The following is a 23,837-nucleotide window of genomic DNA, read 5'->3' as shown; positions in this document are numbered from 1 at the left end:
AGAGAAATATTTCTCTGTGAAACTGAGATGTCTCTGAAATATCTTAGATCCTACTTTATAAAAACATTTAATAAATGGGCTTTATAATTAAGTAATATCTTACCTTCCTCATCTTTTGTTTGCCACCTAATGTAGTTCAGATAATTCTTACAGAGTAGCTTAAAATATTTGAATAAATTATGCTTTACTAGGCAGTTGAAAATGACAAGTAGACTTTACTGTAGTCATGTGCCATGTAACGACATTTCAGTCGACAACAGTCTACATATACAACAGTGGTCCCATAAGATTACAACAGAGCTGAAAAGTTCCTATTCATCTAGTGATGTCATACTCATCATAATGTCGTGGCGTACCACATTACTCAAATGTTTGTGGTGATGTTGGTGTAAATGAACCTGCACTGCCAGTCATATGAAAATGTAGTACATACAATTATGTACAGTACATAAGACTTGGTAATAAATGACTGTGTTACTGATTTATGTATTTACTTTTTATTATTATTTTAGAGTGTGCACCTACTTATTACCCCAAAAGCAGTCTGCTACTTTCTGTTTACCAAGTCTGTTGATTTCATCATTTTCTCTTATATTTGATTTATGATATTTTCACAATGAGGAAATCACCTAACAGTGCATTTCACAGAACATAGCTCTGTTGTTAAGTGATGCAAGACTGTACTGCTTTTTTTATATATAATATTTTAATTATTAAGACATATACAAGTTTGAGGTATTAGAATAAATGTACTCTTCAGTTTGGATCAAGATTCAAATTCAACTTGTCTTGAGGGGCAATCTCCGGATAAATGCAAGGCATTCTGACTAGTAGCTTTGGTTTTTTCTTAGGAATGTTATTTCTATAGAACCTATGTTTCTAACCATCACCTCTGATAATTCCATGTTCTGGTTCAAGGGGTACCAGAATACAAATGGAAGTTTTGCTCCTCTGTCAGGTCAAGAGTTATTTTTCCTCTGGTACACATATAGAAAGTCTTTTCATTTTTGTATTTTTCTCAGCTATAGTGATTACTTCTAGTGCTCTTAAGTATCAATTAGATTGTACCTTGTTCAGTTGTTTTTTAAAATGAAAATGATTTTGATTTTGTGCTCTATTAAAATATATATTTCCCTTTTAGTTTTGTTAAATCTTATCCTCATTTTTTTCTATTTTGTAATTTCAAAAAGATTTATTTGCGACAACAAGACAAAACAGCAAGTATCAATCAAAATGTCCGTATTGCCAAGATGTCACTCATTGACCTGGCAGGATCTGAGCGAGCAAGTACTACCGGTGCTAAGGGGACCCGATTTGTAGAAGGCACGAATATTAATAGATCACTTTTAGCTCTTGGGAATGTCATCAATGCCTTAGCAGATTCAAAGGTAGGCATTATATGTCTATTTGTTAAATAGTTTGAAATATTGAAATAGATAAGAAAGATACTATTTAATATGATTTTGTTTTAAGCATCTGGTATATATCACATTTCAAGAGTATATCAGTAATGTTAATATATAGATCAAAGACCTCAGAAAACCTAGTGTATTAAAAAAACTGATTTTATTTCTTTTTTAATTTCCAGTTTTATAATCAGAATTGGTTAAATAGAAAGTAATGAATACCAGATTGATAGTTAATATTTTATGGTACATTCTCATCACTTACTTTGAACTTGGTTTTTAAAGTGATCATTTAATGATCACTACACAGCAAACATGATAATTAAATTGGCATGAAGACAAACTAACCATATTTTAGAAAAACTAAATTCTGTTGTTTGGTATTTTATATAATATAAAATAGGGTTAAGTATTAAAGGGTGTTGATTTTTTTTTTTTTAAGAGGAGTTTAAGTTATAAAACGTCATGAAATCACCTAATAAGATAATGTTTACTAGATGCTTTGGGGCATATTTAAAAATAGTTTACATATGCCATATGCCAGAAGTGCTTACCTAGAACACACAACATAGATATTTGTAAAAATGACATCCTTTCTAAAAGTTATAATACGGCAATTTAAGTTAAACCATCCTCGAAAGCTTTAGCTTGTTAAACTGTTCAAAAAGCTCGTCACTGGTCATTACAGAAATACAAATCAAAACCACAGTGAGATACTATCTCATGCCAGTTAGAATGGTGATCATTAAAAAGCCAGGAAACAACAGATGCTGGAGAGGATGTGGAGAAATAGAAACACTTTTACACTATTGGTGGGACTGTAAACTAGTTCAACCACTGTGGAAGACAGTGTGGTGATTCCTCAAGGATCTAGAACTAGAAATACCATTTGACCCAGCCATCCCATTATTGGGTATATACCCAAAGGATTATATATCATTACTAGAAAGACACATGCACACCTATGTTTATTGCAGCACTATTCACAGTAGCAAAGACTTGAAACCAACCCAAATGCCCATCAGTGATAGACTGGATAAAGAAAATGTGGCACATACACACCATGCAATACTATGCAGCTATGAAAAAGGATGAGGTCATGTCCTTTGCAGGCACATGGATGAAGCTAGGAACCATCATTCTCAGCAAACTAACACAGGAACAGAAAACCACACACTGCATAGCATGTTCTCACTCATAAGTAGGAGTTGAACCATGAGAACATCACACGCCAGGCGGGGCCTGTCAGGGACTGTGGGGTCTAGGGGAGGGATAGCAATAGGAGAAATACCTAATGTAGATTACAGGTTGATGGGTGCAGCAAACCACCATGGCACATGTATACCTATGTAAGAAACCTGCACATTCTGCACATGTATTCCAGAACTTAAAATATAATTTAAAATTTTAATTTTTTAAAAAAAGCTTTGGCTTGTTAAGTTGTTCAAAATGTTACCTTTTGGTTTAGAATAAAGTATATTAAAAGAATTGGAGCAGGTTTTAAAAAAAAAAAATGACAATTTACTGAAATCACATGAAGATTGCAAAAGCAAGATGTCTTTTATATTCTAAGTTAAAATCCCAAACTTATAATCAGACAGCATGATATACAGACAGATTTTGTAAACTTAAGCCATTCATAAGATTTTTGCCATGTGAACTAATCTTTAATTTTTTAATAATGACTCCTATTGAGTCATTTGTGAGTCAGTGTTTAATGTATGTCTTGTATATGTAAAATCCCTTAAAATAGCACCAGCAGTGCATATTTCACACTGTTTGGGAAAGACTGCTATGGTGGAAAGCATATTGCTACTGAGAATTGGGGGAGCTGGGACCTATTTCTAGCTCTGTTAATACCAGCTTTGTGACCCTATTCAAACCACTTCACTTTATGCTTAGCTTCAATTTCCTCTTCTGCAATATGAAAGATATATGTTGGATAACATTAGGTTGCTTTTAGCTTAACATTGTAAAGAATCTGTTTTTATATAAAAGTTCTACTTTCTGGAAAATTTATTTGTTACTTCAAAATTGGAAACAAAACTTAGCAACACTTATTTGTTACTTCTACTTCTTTCTTTTTAGGTAAAAGAAAATCTTGAAGTATTAGGTTCTTTTAGAACTCTATAGTGATTTCAGGAGAAATGTCTGCAACATTGTAATTATAATTTATTTCATATCTATATTAGATGGTTATTTAAGGAGAGAAGTAGCTCTAAGCCATGCAGAGTTCTTATTATTCCTCTAGTATGTTTGTATAGGACATCTGTTTACTTTTGTGTTTTAATTTTTTTCAATGATTGGAAATATTTTTAAATAGACATTTTCAAATAGTTTTAGATTTACAGAAAAGTTACTAAGATGATACAGAAGGATTTTGTTAAATATACTTCACACCTGGTTTTCCCTATTGTTAATTTTTTATATTAATATGGTACATCTATCACAACTAACGAACCAATGTTAATGTATTATTTCATTTTGAACTAAAGTTCATACTTATTCAGAGGGAGATATTTTTAAGTATGATATTTGTTTCATATATTCACTGAATAATCCTGTAAGATTCATTGTCATCACCTCAATCACAAATTATAAGTCTGGACAAAATTGGGTAGTGCTTAAGTTCTTATAGTGAACTGTAGGGTCAAGCCCTATGGGACTTGGCGGATGTTCTCCCCGTGTGTGGAGAGGAGAGATTATAATAAATAAAGACACAAGACAAAGAGATAAAGAGAAAACAGCTGGGCCCCGGGGGACCACTACCATCAAGATGCGGAGACTGGTAGTGGCCCCGAATGGCTGGGCACGCTGATATTTATTGCATACAAGACAAAGGGGCAGGGTAACGAGGGTGATTCTAAGTGATTGACAAGGTGAAGCAAGTCACGTGATCATAGGACAGGGGTCCCTTCCCTCTTAGCCGAAACAGAGAGACGGCAGCGTACGTCAGTGTTTTCTTCTATGCACTTATAAGAAAGATCGAACTTTAAGACTTTCACTGTTTCTTCTATCTCTATCTACTATGAACTTCAAATAGGAACCAGGAGTATGGGAGGAACATGAAAGTGGACAAGGAGCGTGACTATTGAAGCACAGCACCACAGGGAGGGGTTTAGGCCTCTGGATGAGTGCAGGCAGGCCTGGATAATATCCACCCTTCCACAAGAAGCTGGTGGAACAGAATGTTCCCTGACTCCTCCAAGGAAAGGAGACTCCCTTTCGCGTTCTGCTAAGTAATGGGTGTCTTCCCAGACACTGGCACTACCGCTTGACCAAGGAGCCCTCAAGCAGCCCTTCTGCGGGCGTGATAGAAGGCTCACCTCTTGCCTTCTAGGTCACTTCTCACAATGTCCCTTCAGCACCTGACCCTGGACCCACCAGTTATTCCTAGGTTATATTAGTAATGCGACAAAGAGTAATATTAAAAGCTAATGATTAATAATGTTTATAATAATGATTGATAATTGTCCATGATCATCTCTATATCTAAGTTGTATTATGACTATTCTTATTCTAACTATTTTCTTTATTATACTGAAACAGTTTGTGCCTTCAGTCTCTTGCCTCGGCACCTAGGTAATCCTCTGGCCACAGTGAAGTGTTAAAAGTGGTAGCAGGTTTGCATTTAAATGTGGAAAATGACATTAGGTCTCTTTTTTTGTACTTTCAGAGAAAGAATCAGCATATCCCTTACAGAAATAGTAAGCTTACTCGCTTGTTAAAGGATTCTCTTGGAGGAAACTGTCAAACTATAATGATAGCTGCTGTTAGTCCTTCCTCTGTATTCTACGATGACACATATAACACTCTTAAGTATGCTAACCGTGCAAAGGACATTAAATCTTCTGTAAGTCTGTTTACTCTGCCTTTGTTTTGAAGGTATTGGCTGCATATGATTTTTATAATTCTAATGAAAGTATTAATTAGAGTTATGTTTCTACATAATGAGTTAGGCAGCTGAGGGTTAGAAGGGTCTTTGCTAACCTGCTTAGTCGAACATTAATGTACAGTTAAAGTATAAAGCATCTTGATTATATATATAAAGTAGATACTATGATTCGATCTTTTGGGTACTAGGTACTTTGGTGGCTTTCTTCCTAACCTCTTTCATGTCATGGCGTATTGTATTTGGATGACACCTTGGAGTACTCAGTCAAAGCTTTAACACATTTGTTGCAGCCCAGGATGATGCTCTGCTTTAGCTGAGAACCAAAACTTTCTACCTGAAAATCTTGGATATGTTAATCTTTCCAAGCCTATTATTTCATCTGTAACATAGGTATAAAGCTTATTTTTAAAAAAGTCTTTTCTACATAATTTATAGTCCACATTCATTATGTTGATGTAGCAATCTCTGTATTTCTCCAGAAATATAATAATAGTAATTGGTTAACGTTAGTATTTTTGCCAAATATGTGGTGTACTTAAAAACATGCATATCAAAACATATATGTTTAAAATTATAATATATCAGGGTTGAAAAAACATAGAGTTAAGCTGTTGTGATGACTCCTCCTCTTTTCCCTTTCCCCTCTGCCACTTTCCTTAAGTGTCTGAAGATGAGCATGTTATTGTCATCTTAAGAAAAATATTCCCAGGCTCTTTATATAATTAATTGTAAAAGATCATACTATATGGGTATATGGAAGGGTTTCCAGCACACGATTTTCATGTAGCCCTTACTCTAGCTCTTTGAGGAATGAATTCTTAGCTCCACTTTACAGATGAGTAACCCAAACATCAAACAGTTAGAATTCTAAGTCAGGTTAAGTGAGAAGTAGGCAAGGTCTCAATATCAAGTATTTGGATTTATATGTTTCATATTCTCTCTACTATATCATAAATGTCAAGGGGCCCATACTATGATAAAAATGTTAAAATATAGTAAGAACTCAGTGAAAACTAATTGAATTCCTGAAAGGGTAGCGTGAAAAACTATCTCTGCATTTCTTAGAAGTCAAAGGAAAAAGAAAGTAGGGAATTTTATTGTATTGTGATTACATGCTTATAAATACCTTTTCTCAATAAAGTAATTTCTTTATAATTTTATTTACATTATTAATGTGCTCAGCAGCAGATCCTCTTGTCATAGATTTTAAACATGAGCATAATTGTCACAAATTCTGAATTCATAGAACTCAATGAAAATACAATGTCGGCCGGGCGCGGTGGCTCAAGCCTGTAATCCCAGCACTTTGGGAGGCCGAGACGGGCGGATCACAAGGTCAGGAGATCGAGACCATCCTGGCTAACATGGTGAAACCCCGTCTCTACTAAAAATACAAAAAACTAGCCGGGCGAGGTGGCGGGCGCCTGTAGTCCCAGCTACTCGGGAGGCTGAGGCAGGAGAATGGCGTAAACCCGGGAGGCAGAGCTTGCAGTGAGCTGAGATCGCGCCACTGCACTCCAGCCTGGGCAACAGAGCGAGACTCCGTCTCAGAAAAAAAAAAAAAAAAAAAAAGAAAATACAATGTCATTTTATTCATGTATTTATCTATGTGATTATTATCTCTATATAAACAATCATAATTTCTATCTCTCAACAGTTGAAGAGCAATGTTCTTAATGTCAATAATCATATAACTCAATATGTAAAGATCTGTAATGAGCAGAAGGCAGAGGTATGTCTGTTTACATTTTATGCTAGTCTTGCTCAGTTCTTCATTTATAGAATTTTATAATCATAATTGTCCAAAAATTTAACATATTTTTCTGTTAAAATTAAAATCTGGTTAATTCAGTTATTTTTTACAGCTAAAATTTGGCTGTGGCCATGTAAATGACTTATTTTGTATTTTAACTAGTGATTTCTCTCTACTAGATTTTATTGTTAAAAGAAAAATTAAAAGCCTATGAAGAACAGAAAGCCTTCGCTAATGAAAATGACAAAGGAAAGTTAATGATTTCAAACCCTCAGGAAAAAGAAATTGAAAGGTAAACATTACATTAAGATCTAATTTTGAGGAATTTATTGTTTTAAAATTTTGTTAAATATTTTATGTTAATTATCTTTTGTTATGTCTTTTATATGTACGTACATATGTATGTTTATAATTTCATATATTCATACATACATGCATACATAACAAACTTGACTCGGAGATATTGCAGATTTAGTTCTCCAGACCACTGCAATAAACGAAATATCATAATAAAATGAGTCACAAAAATGTTTTGGTTTTCCACTACATATAAAAATTATGTTTACACTACATTATAGTCTATTAAGTGTGCAATAGCGTTATGTCTGAAAAGATAATGACCTTGCTTTAATTTTAAAAATACTTTATTGCTAAAACATGCTAATGATAATCTGAACCTTCAGCAAGTCATAATCTTTTTGGGGGTGGAGGTCTTCCCTCAATGTTTATGGCTGCTGACTAGTAAGAGTAATGGTTGCTGCAAGTTGGAGTGGCTGTGACATTTCTGAAAATAAGGCAACAATAAGTTTGCTGCATAGATTGACTCATCCTTTCATTAGAGATTTATCTGTAGTATGATGCTCTTTGATAGCATTTTACCCGGTAGAACTTCTTTTTTTTTTTTTTTTTTTTTTTTTTTTTTGAGGCAGGGTCTCGCTCTGTCGCTCTGTCACCCAGGCTGGGAGTACAGTGGCGGATCTCAGCTCTGCAGCTCCGCCTCCCGGGTTCGCCATTCCTCCTGCCTCGGCCTCCGAGTAGCTGGGACTACAGGCCAGCCACTGCCAGCGTATTTTTAGTAGAGGCAGGGTTTCACCACGTCCAACAGATGTGTGATCTCGACCTTGTGATCATAGTCTGAAGCTTGAGCTCACAGCCAAACCCTAGAGGCTCTTTAAAATTTTGAGACAGCCCTTTCAAACCTTGCCACTGCTCTATCAACTACATTCATGTCATATTCCAGTGATTTATTTCAGCATTATATAGCATCTTTATAAGGAGTGGTGTGGCTTTGAGCCATTTGGTTATCCATAGAAGCAGCTCTTCATTTCTTCAAGTTTAATCATGAGATTGCAACAATTCAGTCACATCTGAAGACTTGACATCTGAAGCCTGAAGGCTCCACTTTCTAATTCTAGTTCTCTTTCATGTATACCACATCTGCAGTTACTTTCTTCACTGAAATCTTGAACCCCTCATAGTTATCCATGAGGATTGGAATCAACTTCCTCCAAATTCCTATTAATGTTGGTGTTTTGACCTCCTTACACATATCACAAATGTTCTTAATGGCATCTACAATGGCAAATTCTTTTCAGAAGCTTTTCAATTTATTTTGCCTAGATCATCAGAGAAGCACGATCCATGAAAGAAAGAATCTATAGCAGCTATAGCCCTACAAAATGTATTTCCTAAATAAGAAGACACAAAAGTCAAAATTGCATGATCCATGAGCTACAGACTGGGTGTTGAGTTAGCAGACCTGAAAACATTAATCTTCTCGTACATCTCCATCAGAACTCCTGAGGGACCAGGTGTATTGTCAGTGAGCATTAGTATTTTGAAAGGAATATTTTTTTCTGAGCAATAGGTCTCAACAGTGGGCTTAAAATATTCAGTAAACAGATGTGCTGTCCTCTACGCTTTGTTGTTCCATTTATAGAGCACAAGCAGAGTTAGATTTAGCGTATTTCATAAGGGCCCTAGGATGTTTGTAAATGGTAAATGAACATTGACTTCAACTTAAAGTCACCAGCTGCAAAAGCCCCTGACAAGAGAGTCAGCCTGTTCTCTAAAACTTTGAAAGTAGGTATTTACTTCTCTCTAGATATGAAGGTCCTAGATGGCATATTGTTCCAATAAAAGGCTGTTTTGTCTATCTTGAAAATCTGTTGTTTAGTGTAGCCACCTTCATCAGTGATCTTGGCTAAATTTTCTGGATAACTTGCTGCAACTTCTACATCAGCACTTGCTGCTTTACCTAGACTTTTATGTTCTAGAGAAGGCTTTTTTTCTTAAACTTTATGAACCAACACCTGCTAGTTTCAAAGTTTTCCTCTGCAACTTCCTCACCTCTCTCAGCCTTTGCAGAATTGAACAGATTTAGAAGGCTTGCTCTGGATTAGGCTTTGACTTAAAGGAATGTTCTTGCTAGTTTAATCTATCCAGACCATTGAAACTTTTTCCATATCAGCAATAAGGCTGTTTCACTTTCTTAGTGTGTGTGTTCACTGGAGTAGCACTTTTAATTTCCTTCAATAATTTTTCCTTTGCATTCACAACTTGGCTAAATGTTTTGTGCAAGAGTCTTAGCTTTTAGCCTATCTTGGCTTTGTACAAGCCTTCCTTATAAGCTTAGTAATTTCTAGCTTTTGATTTAAAATAAGAGACATGCAACTAACTCTTCCTTTCACTTGAACACTTAGAGGTCATTTTAGAGTTATTAATTTGCCCAATTTCAATGTATTTCAAAGAATAGGGAGGGCTGAGGAGAGGGAGGGAGACAGCCAGTCAGTGGAGCAGTCAGAGCACACACAATACTTAAGTTTACTGTCTTATATGGGCACAATTTGTGACATTCTAAAGCAATTACAATAGTAACATCAAAGATCACTGGTCACAAATCACCATAACAGATCTGTAATAATGAAAAAGTTTAAAATATTTCAAGAATTGCCAAAATGTGATACTGTAAGCTCATGCTGTAGGAAAAATGATGCTTATAGACTTGCTCACAGCAAGATTGCCACAAACCTTCAATTTGTTAAAAAAAACAAAAAAGCATTGTATGCAAAGCACAATAAAAGAAGGTATGCCTGTATATATATTCTCAACTGAATTCAAGAAGTCATTGATTTCTCTTTACATTTCACACTTTGTAGATCAAGTAAATTTAGTTTTTATTTTACAGATATTGAAGAAAACCAGAACTTAGGTATAAGATAGTGGAGACAAAATCAGTTATGTCACCTGTAGACTTAGTTTAATTTTAGTGGCGCTCATAATTGTTCTTTTCTGACATAATCATTATTTATATATTTCATGTAAATCTACTCTATTCTTCATTTTATTAACTCTCTATAGCTTAACTAATCTGCTTATTGAGCCTAAATGGGTAATTATTTGAATGAACATCTTTCAGTGATGTAAACCGATACAGAATTTTGAGAGGTTTCTAGTAAGCTTCTTAGCAGGTAAATTTTTAAAAACAAAGCAGTTAGTAATATAGTATGCAAAAGTACTTTTTCCTCAAGCAGCTAAGACAGTTTTCCAAATTGACCATTCAGACACTGGATCGAGATGTTAATTTTGAGTACTTCTAGAAAGACAATAAGGAATTCCTGTATTAAACAAGTTTGGAAATTACTCCATAAGGAATCTAGGAGACTTCCAAAGTACATCAGCTTATTAAAGGCTTTGAGAAAACCTGTAGTAAAGGAATCTGTTCGACTTTGATTAAAGTTGAGTAAAGGTAAACTTATTTTACATTCTCCAGAACCAATTATCTGTTATTAGTATGAGAAACCAACTACAACTTAAACCAATGATTATTCATACTGTTTGGAGCTCTAGAATTAGTAGAAAGTGTCTCAGTATCTATAAGGAAAACAAGATTATAGTCAAAAGTGGCTGTCAGACGTGATCCAGCTATAATTTTTTTAAATTGCATTTGTGTGTTGAAGTTTTATATAAAATATTTTACAGTATTGCTTAAGAAATAAGTAAAAATGATTTCTGGTTTTTCATCTCATCAAAGAAAACTTTTAACTCTGATATAGTATTATTAGTTGTTGTTATTTCATTTTGTTGATTAAATGTGGGAGCAGTCCTCATGTAATTGGATATCTATTAGAATTCACCAGCTTCTCAAATTTGGAGTAACTGATTCCATAAAATTACTTAGCACTGCTTAACCAGGTCTATACCAATTATAAACCTTACAGATTAGTAAACTTTTCTGGAGTTGATGGCTTTAAATCATTGAACCTTTCTTTCTGGTAAGGCCCTCCTTTCAGGAGGGAAGGGCCTGAGCTATGAAATAAGTATTTATTTGGATGTTTTTCATATTTCAACCTGGCTTTTGACCAACAATAAAAACTTTGATTTTAATTCTGGCAATATGTTAAGTAAGTTACTTGTATTTATGAAGAAGGTAATGATAAAATTATGTACCAAATAACCTTTGTCATTTCCCCTAAAAATTACTGCCTTTTGAAATAAATGTATGAAATATCCTTTATTGTATCTATCATACTGTTACTTGGGACTTTTTTAATGCCATGAATTTTCAAAGTGTCTTTTGTTATAACATTTTTATGATGTTTAAACAGATAAAAGGAAGAATCTACAGTATTTTCTATCTATCAAAGCTATTTGGAAATGTAATTCTCAAAAGGAAATCATAAAAAGAAAACACAATTGTTCTTTTGTAAAGAGTAATTATAAAACTTCACTTATGACTATACCAAGAAAATTGTGGAGTTTAATACTCATTTTGTGGTACCTAAAAATATTGGTGCAGATACTTTTAACTTGAATGTTTGCTTAGAACTCTTTCAGTTTTAAAATGATAATTTTATTGTTGTTGTTAAGGAGCTCTCTAGAAACCTTTGATACTAATTCCCTTCCTTCCGTCCTAATCAGTGAACACTACCAACTAAAATAACTCTAGACCACAAAATTGACAAATATTTAACTTTGTCCTTGAATAAAAAGTTATAGAAAAACTCAGAAATGATCTTTAAATGTAACCTAAAGATAACTTATCAATTCATTTACTGGCATTACCATTGGTGTAATATAATGCAATGAAATCACAATGTCTGTACATATTTCCTATGAAATATTTATCAGTTTGACAAAACTGCAGTAAAGTCAGTGTTTTGTGGCTTATATTCATTCCCAATAGAGTTTCATTAAGAACTACTGACGTAAATTGGCAGTGTTTTTACCACTGATCTTTATGAGTGTATCTTAAATTCTGGCCAGTTTAGAGCATTTATTTTTAAATGCATGTACTTGATTTTACTTTATTTTAAAATCTTCACAGTTATGAATGTTTATACTGTTATTGTACCTCAGAGCTGATCTATGACTTAAAACCATGAATATACTTTAAAAAATTAAAATATTAGGCCGGGCGCGGTGGCTCAAGCCTGTAATCCCAGCACTTTGGGAGGCCGAGACGGGCGGATCACGAGGTCAGGAGATCGAGACCATCCTGGCTAACACAGTGAAACCCCGTCTCTACTAAAAATACAAAAAAAAAATTAGCCGGGCGTGGTGGTGGCGCCTGTAGTCCCAGCTACTCGGGAGGCTGAGGCAGGAGAATGGCGTAAACCCGGGAGGCGGAGCTTGCAGTGAGCCGAGATCGCGCCACTGCACTCCAGCCTGGGCGACAGAGCGAGACTCCGCCTCAAAAAAAAAAAAAAAAAAAAAATTAAAATATTGCAGTGACCAGTGTTCTACTGACCCAGAAGGATACAAGATTGCAGGTTCTATCCAGAATTTTCATAAAATTTAATCAGCTTGAAGTCTATGGCCATTTGGAAATCTGAATCAAACTCCTCATCTTTGATATTCTAGACCTATATTGCCCTTAGGAGGAAGCACACTGCAGCAGCTTTTCTAGGTTTACCACATTATAAACTTGGATGTTTTGAGTCCTGGAAGTGTCAGTTGATTCTTAGCCAGGCTGTAGGGGGTACCTAACCGTATGGTCTGTTTTCACTATAACAAATTCTGAAGCTAAAAACTGGCTCTGTCACTTTCCCTAGGGGGCCATGGAGGCACCATATGATTATGCCTCCTACTGCTTATTCCTTCACGGTGAGCCAACACCAAAACAACACATAATGCTGTGTTGCTAATAGGGCCTTGTGAATTTGGATAGTGCACGCCCAGGTTGTCATCCTTTTCCGACAAACAAAAATTATTTTATTTTTGCTAAGTGGTTGGATTACATATAGATGTAAGCATAGACAAAATGCAGTATGTTCGCAATACCAGACACCTTATGATGCCCATATCTTTCAGCAACATGATCTTCCTTGGGCGAGAAAGAGAAAAACCTAATGTAGTACAAGTAAAGTTAATAACTTTTTCTAAACATCTTTTATAATAGGAAATAGTCATTTTTACCTATTTGCTGTTTATCATTGAGTGTAGTTCTGTGAATTACATATATTCCTTTGTTTATGCATTTCTTTTAAGTAAACTTTGTATGATTTGTACAAAATTAGTGAGATTCTGTAATGTGTTTTAATTTTGGTAGATTTCAAGAAATCCTGAACTGCTTGTTCCAGAATCGAGAAGAAATTAGACAAGAATATCTGAAGTTGGAAATGTTACTTAAAGAGAATGAACTTAAATCATTCTACCAACAACAGTGCCATAAACAAATAGAAATGATGTGTTCTGAAGACAAAGTAGAAAAGGTAATTAACAATTTTATAGTTAAATTTTAGGCAGTATAAAAACATGGGGGCTTCCTCTGTTGCCCAGGCTGGAGTGCAGTGGTGCGACCTCAGCTCCCTGCAACCTCTGCCTTGCGGATTTAAGCAATTCTCCTGCCTCAGCCTCCCAACCACTTGGTATTACAGGCATGCGCCACTATGCCCAGCTAATTTTTGTGTTTTTAGTAGAGATGGTGTTTCACCATGTTGGCCATGCTTGTCTTGAACACCTGACTTCAGGTGATCCGACGGCCTCAGCCTCCCAAAGTGCTGGGATTACAAGCGTGAGCCACCACGCCCAGCCTGGTGGGGGTGCTTCTAACTCTAGAAATTTGATAGTCAAGCTACTTACTCACCCATTCTTTACAAACATCTGGAAATGTTGAAGGAAATGTAGCAAACATTTTTTTTAATACATAGTTAAGTGCACAAGAAAGAAATTTTAATTCCTGGATGTCAGTACAAAAAGGAAACAAACAAAAACAACAGAATCTCTGTTACAACTGTTGTTTTTCTGGGCATTTTATGGAACTTTTAACACGAAGTTTACCCACTCAGGGACAGCCAGTTACTAAAGGTAGAGCAATAGAAGCAGTGTATCAATAGAAGCAGGATGCAGGCAATAGCTTACAACTTAGACCAACAGGAGATTTTTGTTGTAAGAGAAGAATTTTATCGTTGAAATTGTTAGATGTTCCAGTGCAGGGGCCTAATGAAAAGCAGACCAAACATTTAATCAGTTTTACTATTTTTTTTAATACAATAATATACTGTCCTCTCCCCTCCATACACAGACCACTCCCACTATTCTACCTTTGATGTACATCTCTACTTAGATAAGAGACCCAAAGAAGACAGTGAGTTAGAAATGAGAGCTCCTATCTAGAGCCTGAAATTTCAGAGGTCCATATCCTTTATACTAGGGGTACACCAGGAAAAAAAAAAAATTCTTGCCAACCATCACAGTTGGCAAGGATGGTTGCTTTTCTTACCCCAAGTAACCATGCCTGGGGTAAGAAAAAAAAAGTCATTTGAACACTACCATTATAGGCGTGCTTTTAACAATGATTGAGGTTTAAATTATTACAACCCATGTATTCTGTTTAGAAAACCCCTAAAGTTGGTCAATTAAAATGCACAATGTTATCAAACCAATGATACCACTAGAAAACCTGCCAGCACTTTGGGAGGTCGAGACGGGCGGATCACGAGGTCAGGAGATCGAGACCATCCTGGCTGACACGGTGGCTTGGTCTCTACTAAAAAATACAAAAAAAGCAGCGAGGCCGAGGTGAGCCTGTAGTCCCAGCTACTCGGGAGGCTGAGGCAGGAGAATGGCATAAACCCAGGAGGTGGGCTTGCAGTGAGCTGAGATCGGCCACTGCACTCCAGCCTGGGCTGACAGAGCAAGACTCCCGATCTCAAAAAAAAAAAAAAAAAAAGAAAACTACAAACAATCACGAAAATCAGCCTCTTAAGAGAAACAGATTCTCAACTCTAGCCACTAATGAACTCACCATCCAAAATTACAAAACACATGGAGAAATAATTCACTCTAGACAAGATTCAGTACTCTCAGCAAATATGACAGAACTCTCAAATCTTTAGATACTAGAGCAATCTAATAGAAGCTATAAGAATGAACAAAGATAAAGGAATCAAAGATAAAAACACCACAAAAAAAGAACATTCAAATGTGAGGAAAAAAACACATGAAACTTTCAGAAATTAAAGATTTATTCATTAAAATTAAAGCCTCACTATATTGATACAATACCAGAAAATGTTAGAGCACTTTACATATACTGACTCTTTTAATTCTCAGAAAACCCCATAAAATATTTAGTAATATTATCCTAATAATAATAATGAGGAAACCAAAATACAAGTTATTTTGTCCAAGGTGACACAGCTCGTAGGTGCTGAGTTCTGATTTGATCTGTAGCATGCCGACGCCAGAACCTGTGCTCTTATGTTTATGCTTTTTTACATGAACTGGGAGACAGATATGAGAAAATTACACCAAATGCAGGATAATGATAACACATGTGGACAAGATATTGTTATATAAAGGATAGACTTCATGTAACAAGAAGAAAAGTCATACATTCATCTAATAGGCATTTCAGAAGGAGGTATTTAGTGAAAAAGAGCAATATGCAAAAATTTATGGTTGAGAATTATCTAGAACTAATAAGATGTAAATTCAAGAAGCATGAGTTCTAAGCAGTATAAGATAAATATATACCTAAACGTGTGAAACTATGGAGCACTAAAGATCAGAAAAATAAATATTTTGAAAATGCTGACAGTTCTCCCTACTTTTGATATTCATTGGTGATGAGTTTCTTTGTATTTTTATGTATTTTATGTAATTTAATTGCATAGACATATGATATTCAAATACTACTTATTAAAAAGCTTTATCTTATAAGTAATTGCCCATTCCTCTCAAACTACCACCCCAAACATGTTTTCTTCTTTTCCTACTTTCACAGAAGTAATAATTATATAGAAAAATTTTCCTTTTCTTAATGTCCAGAAGCTGTCAAATTTTAAAGAGTGCTTTTCAAAGCTAACACTTTAGTTTTTTGTTAGCCTATGAAATGGGAAAGATATGCTATACTGGAAATTAATCATAAAGCTTTCAGTAATGTATCATTGATAGCAGTTTGTCAGTAGCTATTAAACTATATTATCGAATTAGTAATATATTTACTGTTTTATGCCTTAATGAAATTTTCTTTTCAATTTTCTGTTGTGAGATGCATTTAAGATGTTCCTCACATTCTTTTAAGGCAGAAAGGAAACTGAATTTATTTCTTTGAATTTATATATTGCTGCTATATTTGTATTTTCACTTTCATGAACTTCAAATTGTTGCCAGTATTCTTTGATAAATCCAATGATTTCCAAATAACAATATCTTATTGGATTAATTTATCAATTTGTTGTTGTGAACTTCTTTCATATGCTTGCGAAACAAATTTCTAAAATAGTACCATATTATATAAGAATTAAATATTTTATTTCAAATGTTTGAGATGCTTTTCTTCTTTTCTTTATTTTTTATGTTTATTTTATTTTATTTTATTTTTGGAGATGAGGTCTTGCGCCACGGCTCACACAAACCTCCCAAGTAGCTCAGACTCCCAAGTAGCTGAGACTACAGGTATCCACTACCATGCCCAGTTTATTTCAATTATTAGCACTTCTTATATTACATAGTAATCTTCAGTGGGTAATAATTCTTCTCAGTTTTGTAAAGATGTCCTTTATATAAGTGTCAATTATTTGAATGTATAGTTATCTGATTTACTTTTTGATAAAAGGCAAGAAATGCAGCCATAGGAAGCTGATATTGACTTAACATCTAAACTTTAACAAAACTCTTATTGAACACTTGTTTATATGTAAAACCTTGTGCTTGAAACAATAGAGGTAAAGAAAGAGAATTTTGCCCTTCAGTTATTTACACACTAGTTGGAGCAATAAAAATAATAAAAATGATAAAGCACTATATGATTGTCATATAAATAGTAATAATAAAAACAGCTGATATTATCGAACACTATTTGCCAGACATTTTTCAAAGTGCTTTGCATGGATTAATTAGTTTTTTGGGGTTTTTTTCCATACTTTAGGTTCTAGGGTACATGTGCACAATGTGCAGGTTTGTTACATATGTATACATGTGCCATGTTGGTGTGCTGCTCCCGTTAACTCATCATTTACATTAGGTGTATCTCCTAATGCCATCCCACCTCCCCCCACCCCACAACAGGCCCCAGTGTGTGATGTTCCCCTTCCTGTGTCCAAGTGTTCTCATTGTTCAATTCCCACCTATTAGTGAGAACATGAGTGTTTGGTTTTCTGTTCTTGGGATAGTTTGCTGAGAATGATGGTTTCCACCTTCATCCATGTCCCTGTAAAGGACATGAACTCATCCATTTTTATGGCTGCATAGTATTCCATGGTATATATGTGCCACATTTTCTTAATCCAGTCTGTCATTGATGGACATTTGGGTTGGTTCCAAGTCTTTGCTATTGTGAATAGTGCCGCAGTAAACATACATGTGCATGTGTCTTTATAGCAGCATGATTTATAATCCTTTGGGTATATACCCAATAATGGGATGGCTGAGTCAAATGGCATTTCTAGTTCTAGATCCTTGAGGAATCACCACACTGTCTTCCACAGTGGTTGAACTAGTTTACAGTCCCACCAATAGTGTAAAAGTGTTCCTATTTCTCCACATCCTCTCCAGCACCTGTTGTTTCCTGACTTTTTAATGATCACCATTTGAACTGGTGTGAGATGGTATCTCATTGTGGTTTTGATTTGCATTTCTCTAATGACTAGTGATGATGAGCATTTTTTCATGGGTCTGTTGGCTGCATAAATGTCTTGAGAAGTGTCTGTTCATATCCTTAGCCCACTTTTTGATGGGGTTGTTTTTTTCTTGTAAATTTATTTGAGTTCTTTGTAGGTTCTGGATATTAGCCCTTTGTCAGATGAGTAGATTGCAAAAATTTTCTCCCGTTCCGTAGGTTGCCTGTTCACTCTGATGGTAGTTTCTTTTGCTGTGCAGAAGCTCTTTAGTTTAATTAGATCATGTTTGTCAATTTTGGCTTTTGTTGCCATTGCTTTTGGTGTTTTAAACATGAAGTCCTTGCCCATGCCTATGTCCTGAATGGTATTGCCTAGGTTTTCTTCTAGGGTTTTTATGATTTTAGGTCTAACATTTAAGTCTCTAATCCACCTTGAATTAATTTTTGTGTAAGGTGTAATGAAGGATCCAGTTTCAGCTTTCTACTTATGGCTAGCCAATTTTCCCAGCACCATTTATTAAATAGGGAATCCTTTCCCCATTTCTTGTTTTTGTCATGTTTATCAAAGGTCAGATGGTTGTAGATGTGTGGTATTATTTCTGAGGGCTCTGTTGTGTTCCATTGGTCTATATCTTTGTTTTGGTAGCAGACCATGCTGTTTTGGTTACCGTAGCCTTGTAGTATAGTTTGAAATCAGGTAGCGTGATGCCTCCAGCTTTGTTCTTTTGGTGTAGGATTATCTTGGCAATGTGGGCTCTTTTTTGGTTCCATGTGAACTTTAGTTTTTTTTAATTCTGTGAAGAAAGATATTGATAGCTTCATGGGGATGGCATTGAATCTATAAATTACCTTGGGCAGTAAGGCCATTTTCACGATATTGATTCTTCCTATCCATGAGCATGGAACGTTCTTCCATTTGTTTGTGTCCTCTTTTACTTCATTGAGCAGTGGTTTGTAGTTCTCCTTGAAGAGGTCCTTCACATCCCTTGTAAGTTGAATTCCTAGGTATTTTATTCTCTTTGAAGCAATTGTGAATGGAAGTTCACTCATTATTTCGCTGTTTGTCTGTTATTGGTGTGTAAGAGTGCTTGTAATTTTTGCACATTGATTTTGTATCCTGAGACTTTGCCGAAGTTGCTTATCAGCTTAAGCAGATTTTGGGCTGAGACAATGGGGTTTTCTAAATATACAATCATGTCATCTGCAAACAGGGACAATTTGACTTCCTCTTTTCCTAATCGAATACCCTTTATTTCTTTCTCCTCCCTAATTGCCCTAGCCAGAACTTCCAACACTATGTTGAATAGGAGTGGTGAGAGAGGACATCCCTGTCTTGTGCTGGTTTTCAAAGGGAATGCTTCCAGTTTTTGCCCATTCAGTATGATATTGGCTGTGAGTTTGTCATAAATAGCTCTTATTATTTTGAGATACATTCCATCGATACCGAATTTATTGAGAGTTTTTAGCATGAAGCGCTGTTGAATTTTGTCAAATCCCTTTTCTGCATCTGTTGAGATAATCATGTGGTTTTTGTCTTTGGTTCTGTTTTTATGATGGATTACGTTTATTGATTTGTGTATGTTGAACCAGCCTTGCATCCCAGAGATGAAGCCCACTTGATCGTGGTGGATAAGCTTTTTGATGTGCTGCTAGATTCAGTTTGCCCGTATTTTATGGAGGATTTTTGCATCAATGTTCATCAGGGATATTGGTCTAAAATTCTCTTTTTTTGTTGTGTCTCTGCCAGGCTTTGGTATCAGGATGATGTTGGCCTCATTAAATGAGTTATGGAGGATTCCCTCTTTTTCTGTTGATTGGAATAGTTTCAGAAGGAATGGTACCAGTTCCTCCTTATACCTCTGGTAGAATTCGGCTGTGAATCCATCTGGTCCTGGCCTTTTTTTGGTTGGTAGGCTATTAATTATTACCTCAATTTCAGAGCCTGCTATTGGTCTATTCACTGATTCAACTTCTTCCTTGTTTAGTCTTGGGAGAGTGTATGTGTCCAGGAATTTATCTATTTCTTCTAGGTTTTCGAGTTTATTTGCATAGAGGTGTTTATAGTATTCTCCGATGGTAGTTTGTATTTCTGTGGGGTCGCTAGTAATATCCCCTTTATCATTTTTTATTGCATCTATTTGATTCTTCTCTCTTTTCTTCTTTATTAGTCTTGCTAGCGGTCTATCAATTTTGTTGATCTTTTCAAAAAACCAACTCCTGGATTCATTGATTTTTTTGAAGGGTTTTTTGTGTCTCTATCTCCTTCAGTTCTGCTCTGATACAAGCCTATGAGATAGATCTAATATTATCACCATTTTGAGGCACTGAGAACTCAAGTAGGTTGTCTGGAGTTACTTACCTAATTAATATGGCTGAACCAATGTTGAATTCCAACTGTCTGGCCTCAGAGCCTGCACTCTGAATCACTCTGCTGTACTCTAAGTACTATAAATGCTATAGCTATTCAGAAAAGAAAACAGCGGCTTCCTATTTTTATTAAAAAAGGCTTCCTGTTGGAAAGATGAGACCTGTACTGGGCCTTGCATTTCTATACATATTGTCCTACAAATGTGACCTGCTTTGCTGAGTTTGACCAGAGCAGGTCACATTTGTTGGACAATATGTATAGAAATACATAATTATACTCAAAACTTCCTGCCAATTCCCACTCCCTTACCCACGGCAAATTTCACTGGTCTGTGGCCATACCTTCTCTCAGAATTTGAAAGTAGCCAGAACCACAATGAATGGACTGGAGTTGGCGCATGATGTTAGACATATTTGCCATATTAGTAATTATTATCAATAGATTGGGAAGATCGGATATTGGTACAGATTGGGAATTGTTGGTTGCTAGGAATGTAAAATCTATTTTTGTAAACAAAATGCAATCTTTCAAGCAAGGGAGTAGCGTTATCAGAACTTCGAGTTCCATTTTTTAAACATTTAAATATTATTTAGCATAATTAATGAGTTTGGACTGTGTAATCCCAAAATAATTTAGATAATTGTTATTTTAGTGTCTTAATTCCTCCATTGAATTTTGAATGTGGTTATCTAGGAAGATTAAGACATAGAGTAATAGAATGGGTTTGACTGGTTTTATGTTTTGTTTTGCTTTGTTTTGTTTTTTCTGTTTTAATCCTTATTTTTCTGCATAGTAGCTTAGACTTTTTTCAACCCAGTCGCCTTTTCTGATCTCTTGCTTTTGGTCATTTCAATCCTCAGATTCCCAATTATTATAGCTATTCTTATGAGACTAGGTAAGCAGTGGAGATAAAAACTCTTAAGTTATTGGTTGTAGTTAACCCACTGAAAAACATAGGAAGACATCTAGAGGTTGATTTGTTTTGTTTTTATATAGAAGTGTCAAACTGTAGTATGAGTAAACTGCTTTTCTAAGGCAAGGAATCTTACATGTTTTGGATTCCCTCCAAAAGAGGTTTGTTATCAGAAGTGCTGAAAGAATCTCATAACATTGATTCAGCTATAAATAGTTCTGGAGTATGGACTTTGAAATTACTATTAAAGGGAAGCTCTTGGGTAATTTTATGGCCCCATGAAAATAATCTGTAAGATTATTTTTAATGTAAAAATATGAGTTACCATATTAGCAATTATTTTACACAAAGCAGTAGTAACAACTAAAATTATAGAATTATGTTTGTTCTCTCACAAGACTTTTGTGGTGTGCAGGGGATTTTGTTAATGAAATATGTAAAGTTTTTTAAAACTTAATGGGAGACATTTCACTCTAATGTTGGGGTTTAACATGCATATTTTAGAATGTATTCCCAAACACTAACTTGCCATTTTAGAACAATGGGTGGTAGTAGTACTCTGATGGAAAATGTCCTCTAAGAACTATCGTAGAGGATACATTTGATGAACATTAGAAGTAAAAAGTCAAAACAGACTTTTGGAGGTTTTCATTTAGGATTTTCTGATATTAAATATTGCTGCCATCAGACCCGCATACCCTGGTTTCTAAGAGTCCCTACAATTGTAAATGCTAAAGCAAAATAAAGATAATTCAATTAGCTGCCTGCCTTCAGTTAGGTACAATATTTTCATCTTCATTTTTCAGACAAAGTAACTGAAGACCCACTAAGATCTGCCTAAATTTGTACACCTGCTGAATGGCAGATAAAAGTCAATAGGTCACACCTCCCACCTTCTGTTATAGCAGTAGCTCTAAACTTCAAGTTTCAGGATCCCTTTCCACTTCTAAAAATTATTTAGGTCTTCAAAGAGCTCCTGTTTATATGTAGTCTCTCTACCAATATTTCTATATTAGAAATTAAAACTGAGATGTGCAAAACCATATTTATGTATTGATTCATTTTAAAATAATATTAAATAATAAAGAAATAATTATATTAATAAAATATAATAAATAGCAATAAATTATAAATAAATATTAAATAATAATTAAAAATTTTGTGTGGTTACATAAATAATTTTATTTTCTCAAAAATAGATAGTGAAAATAGAAGAGTGGCATTGTTTTACATGTTTGCAAATTTCTTTAATGCCTGGCTTTTCCTATCAGCTGTATTCTCATAACTGCTGAATTGTTATTCTGTTGTGATGTTACACATCATTTAGCCTCTAGAAAACTACTGTACAACTAACTGTATGAGCAAACAACAATTTAAAAAGACTAATAACATTTTAGTGTTATTATGAAAATGGTTTTAATGGTTTTAACCTTGTGAACTCTCTGAAAGGATCCCAGGAATCCTTAGGGGTCCCTGTACCATGCTTGGGTAACCTTTGCATGATAGCATTTTTTTTTTTTTAGTTTTTGCTGACAGAGTCTCACTTTGTTGCCCAGGCTAGAGTGCAGTGGCACAATCATGCAGTCATGGCTCGCTGCACTGCAGCCTCAACCTGCCGGACTAAAATGATGCTCCCACATCAGCCCCTCTACCCTACCAAGTAGCTGGGACTACAGGCACATGCCACGAAACCAGCCTAAATTTATTTTTTAATTTTTGTGTAGAGACACGGTCTCTCTATGTTGTCCAGGCTGGTCTTGCACTTCTGGCCTCAAGCAGTCCTTCTGCCTCAGCCTCCCAAAGTGCTAGAATTACTGGCATGAGCCACCATCCCAGCCTGCATTGTAGCATTCTGTCACAGTTCTCTTCCTAGTGCTGTGGTCAGTTTGATGGGTTATGTTTTGTTTTGTTTTCTCTTCTTGACTATCCAGGTTTTTGTTTCTTTGAGACATTTGTTTTGTTTTTGTTACTGTCTTACCATGACAGAGAGAGACTAGGATATTATAATTAATCAGAGAAGCCATAAAAAAGAGTCAGGAACCTTAGTTAGAATGACAGTGGCTATCAACTATTTTTCCCTTATCTATGACTCTAGCCTGAAATGGAATCTGCCTCTCTCTGACTCTTGAATTTCCCTTGAAGGGAAGGTAAGTAAAAGTTTATGAATATCTAAGATTTGGTTATGACTTCTTGATAGCCACCTTTGCCTGACCTTAAATCATTTATTAGCTCATATCCTCTATCCAGATGAAGATAATCATATTTTTCTATTATATGCCCTAGTCTCAATAGTACATCTTTTGCCAAAGTTAAGAGATGTTTATCTCCCAAAGAGGGGGAGTTCTTTGACCAAATTCAAATCTAGTTTCTGCTCTTCTTTTTTTTTTCATTTCCTGCTCCCAGAACCAGCTGCAAATGCTTATTCTAACCTTTGGGG

At 35.2% G+C, this 23,837-nt stretch overlaps 1 protein-coding gene across 4 annotated transcripts in view; it reads left to right on the top strand.

Annotated features, from left to right (window-relative positions):
• The window catches only part of KIF18A (kinesin family member 18A), an 86,340-nt gene that overhangs the window by 17,860 nt on the left and 44,643 nt on the right, over positions 1 to 23,837 (top strand). For all 4 annotated transcript variants that reach the window (XM_021925936.2, XM_021925937.2, XM_021925938.2 and 1 more), the window contains exons 6-10: positions 1,191 to 1,388; positions 5,083 to 5,259; positions 6,959 to 7,033; positions 7,234 to 7,346; positions 13,605 to 13,767. In XM_021925936.2, the coding sequence (XP_021781628.1) occupies positions 1,191 to 1,388; positions 5,083 to 5,259; positions 6,959 to 7,033; positions 7,234 to 7,346; positions 13,605 to 13,767 (726 nt within the window). The remainder of the gene's footprint in view (positions 1 to 1,190; positions 1,389 to 5,082; positions 5,260 to 6,958; positions 7,034 to 7,233; positions 7,347 to 13,604; positions 13,768 to 23,837) is intronic.

This window comes from Papio anubis, chromosome 12 (genome assembly GCF_008728515.1).
Source record: "Papio anubis isolate 15944 chromosome 12, Panubis1.0, whole genome shotgun sequence".
Taxonomy (NCBI): domain Eukaryota; kingdom Metazoa; phylum Chordata; class Mammalia; order Primates; family Cercopithecidae; genus Papio; species Papio anubis.
The sequence above is the reverse complement of the archived record's forward strand: the minus strand, read 5'-3'. Positions and strand labels throughout refer to the sequence as shown.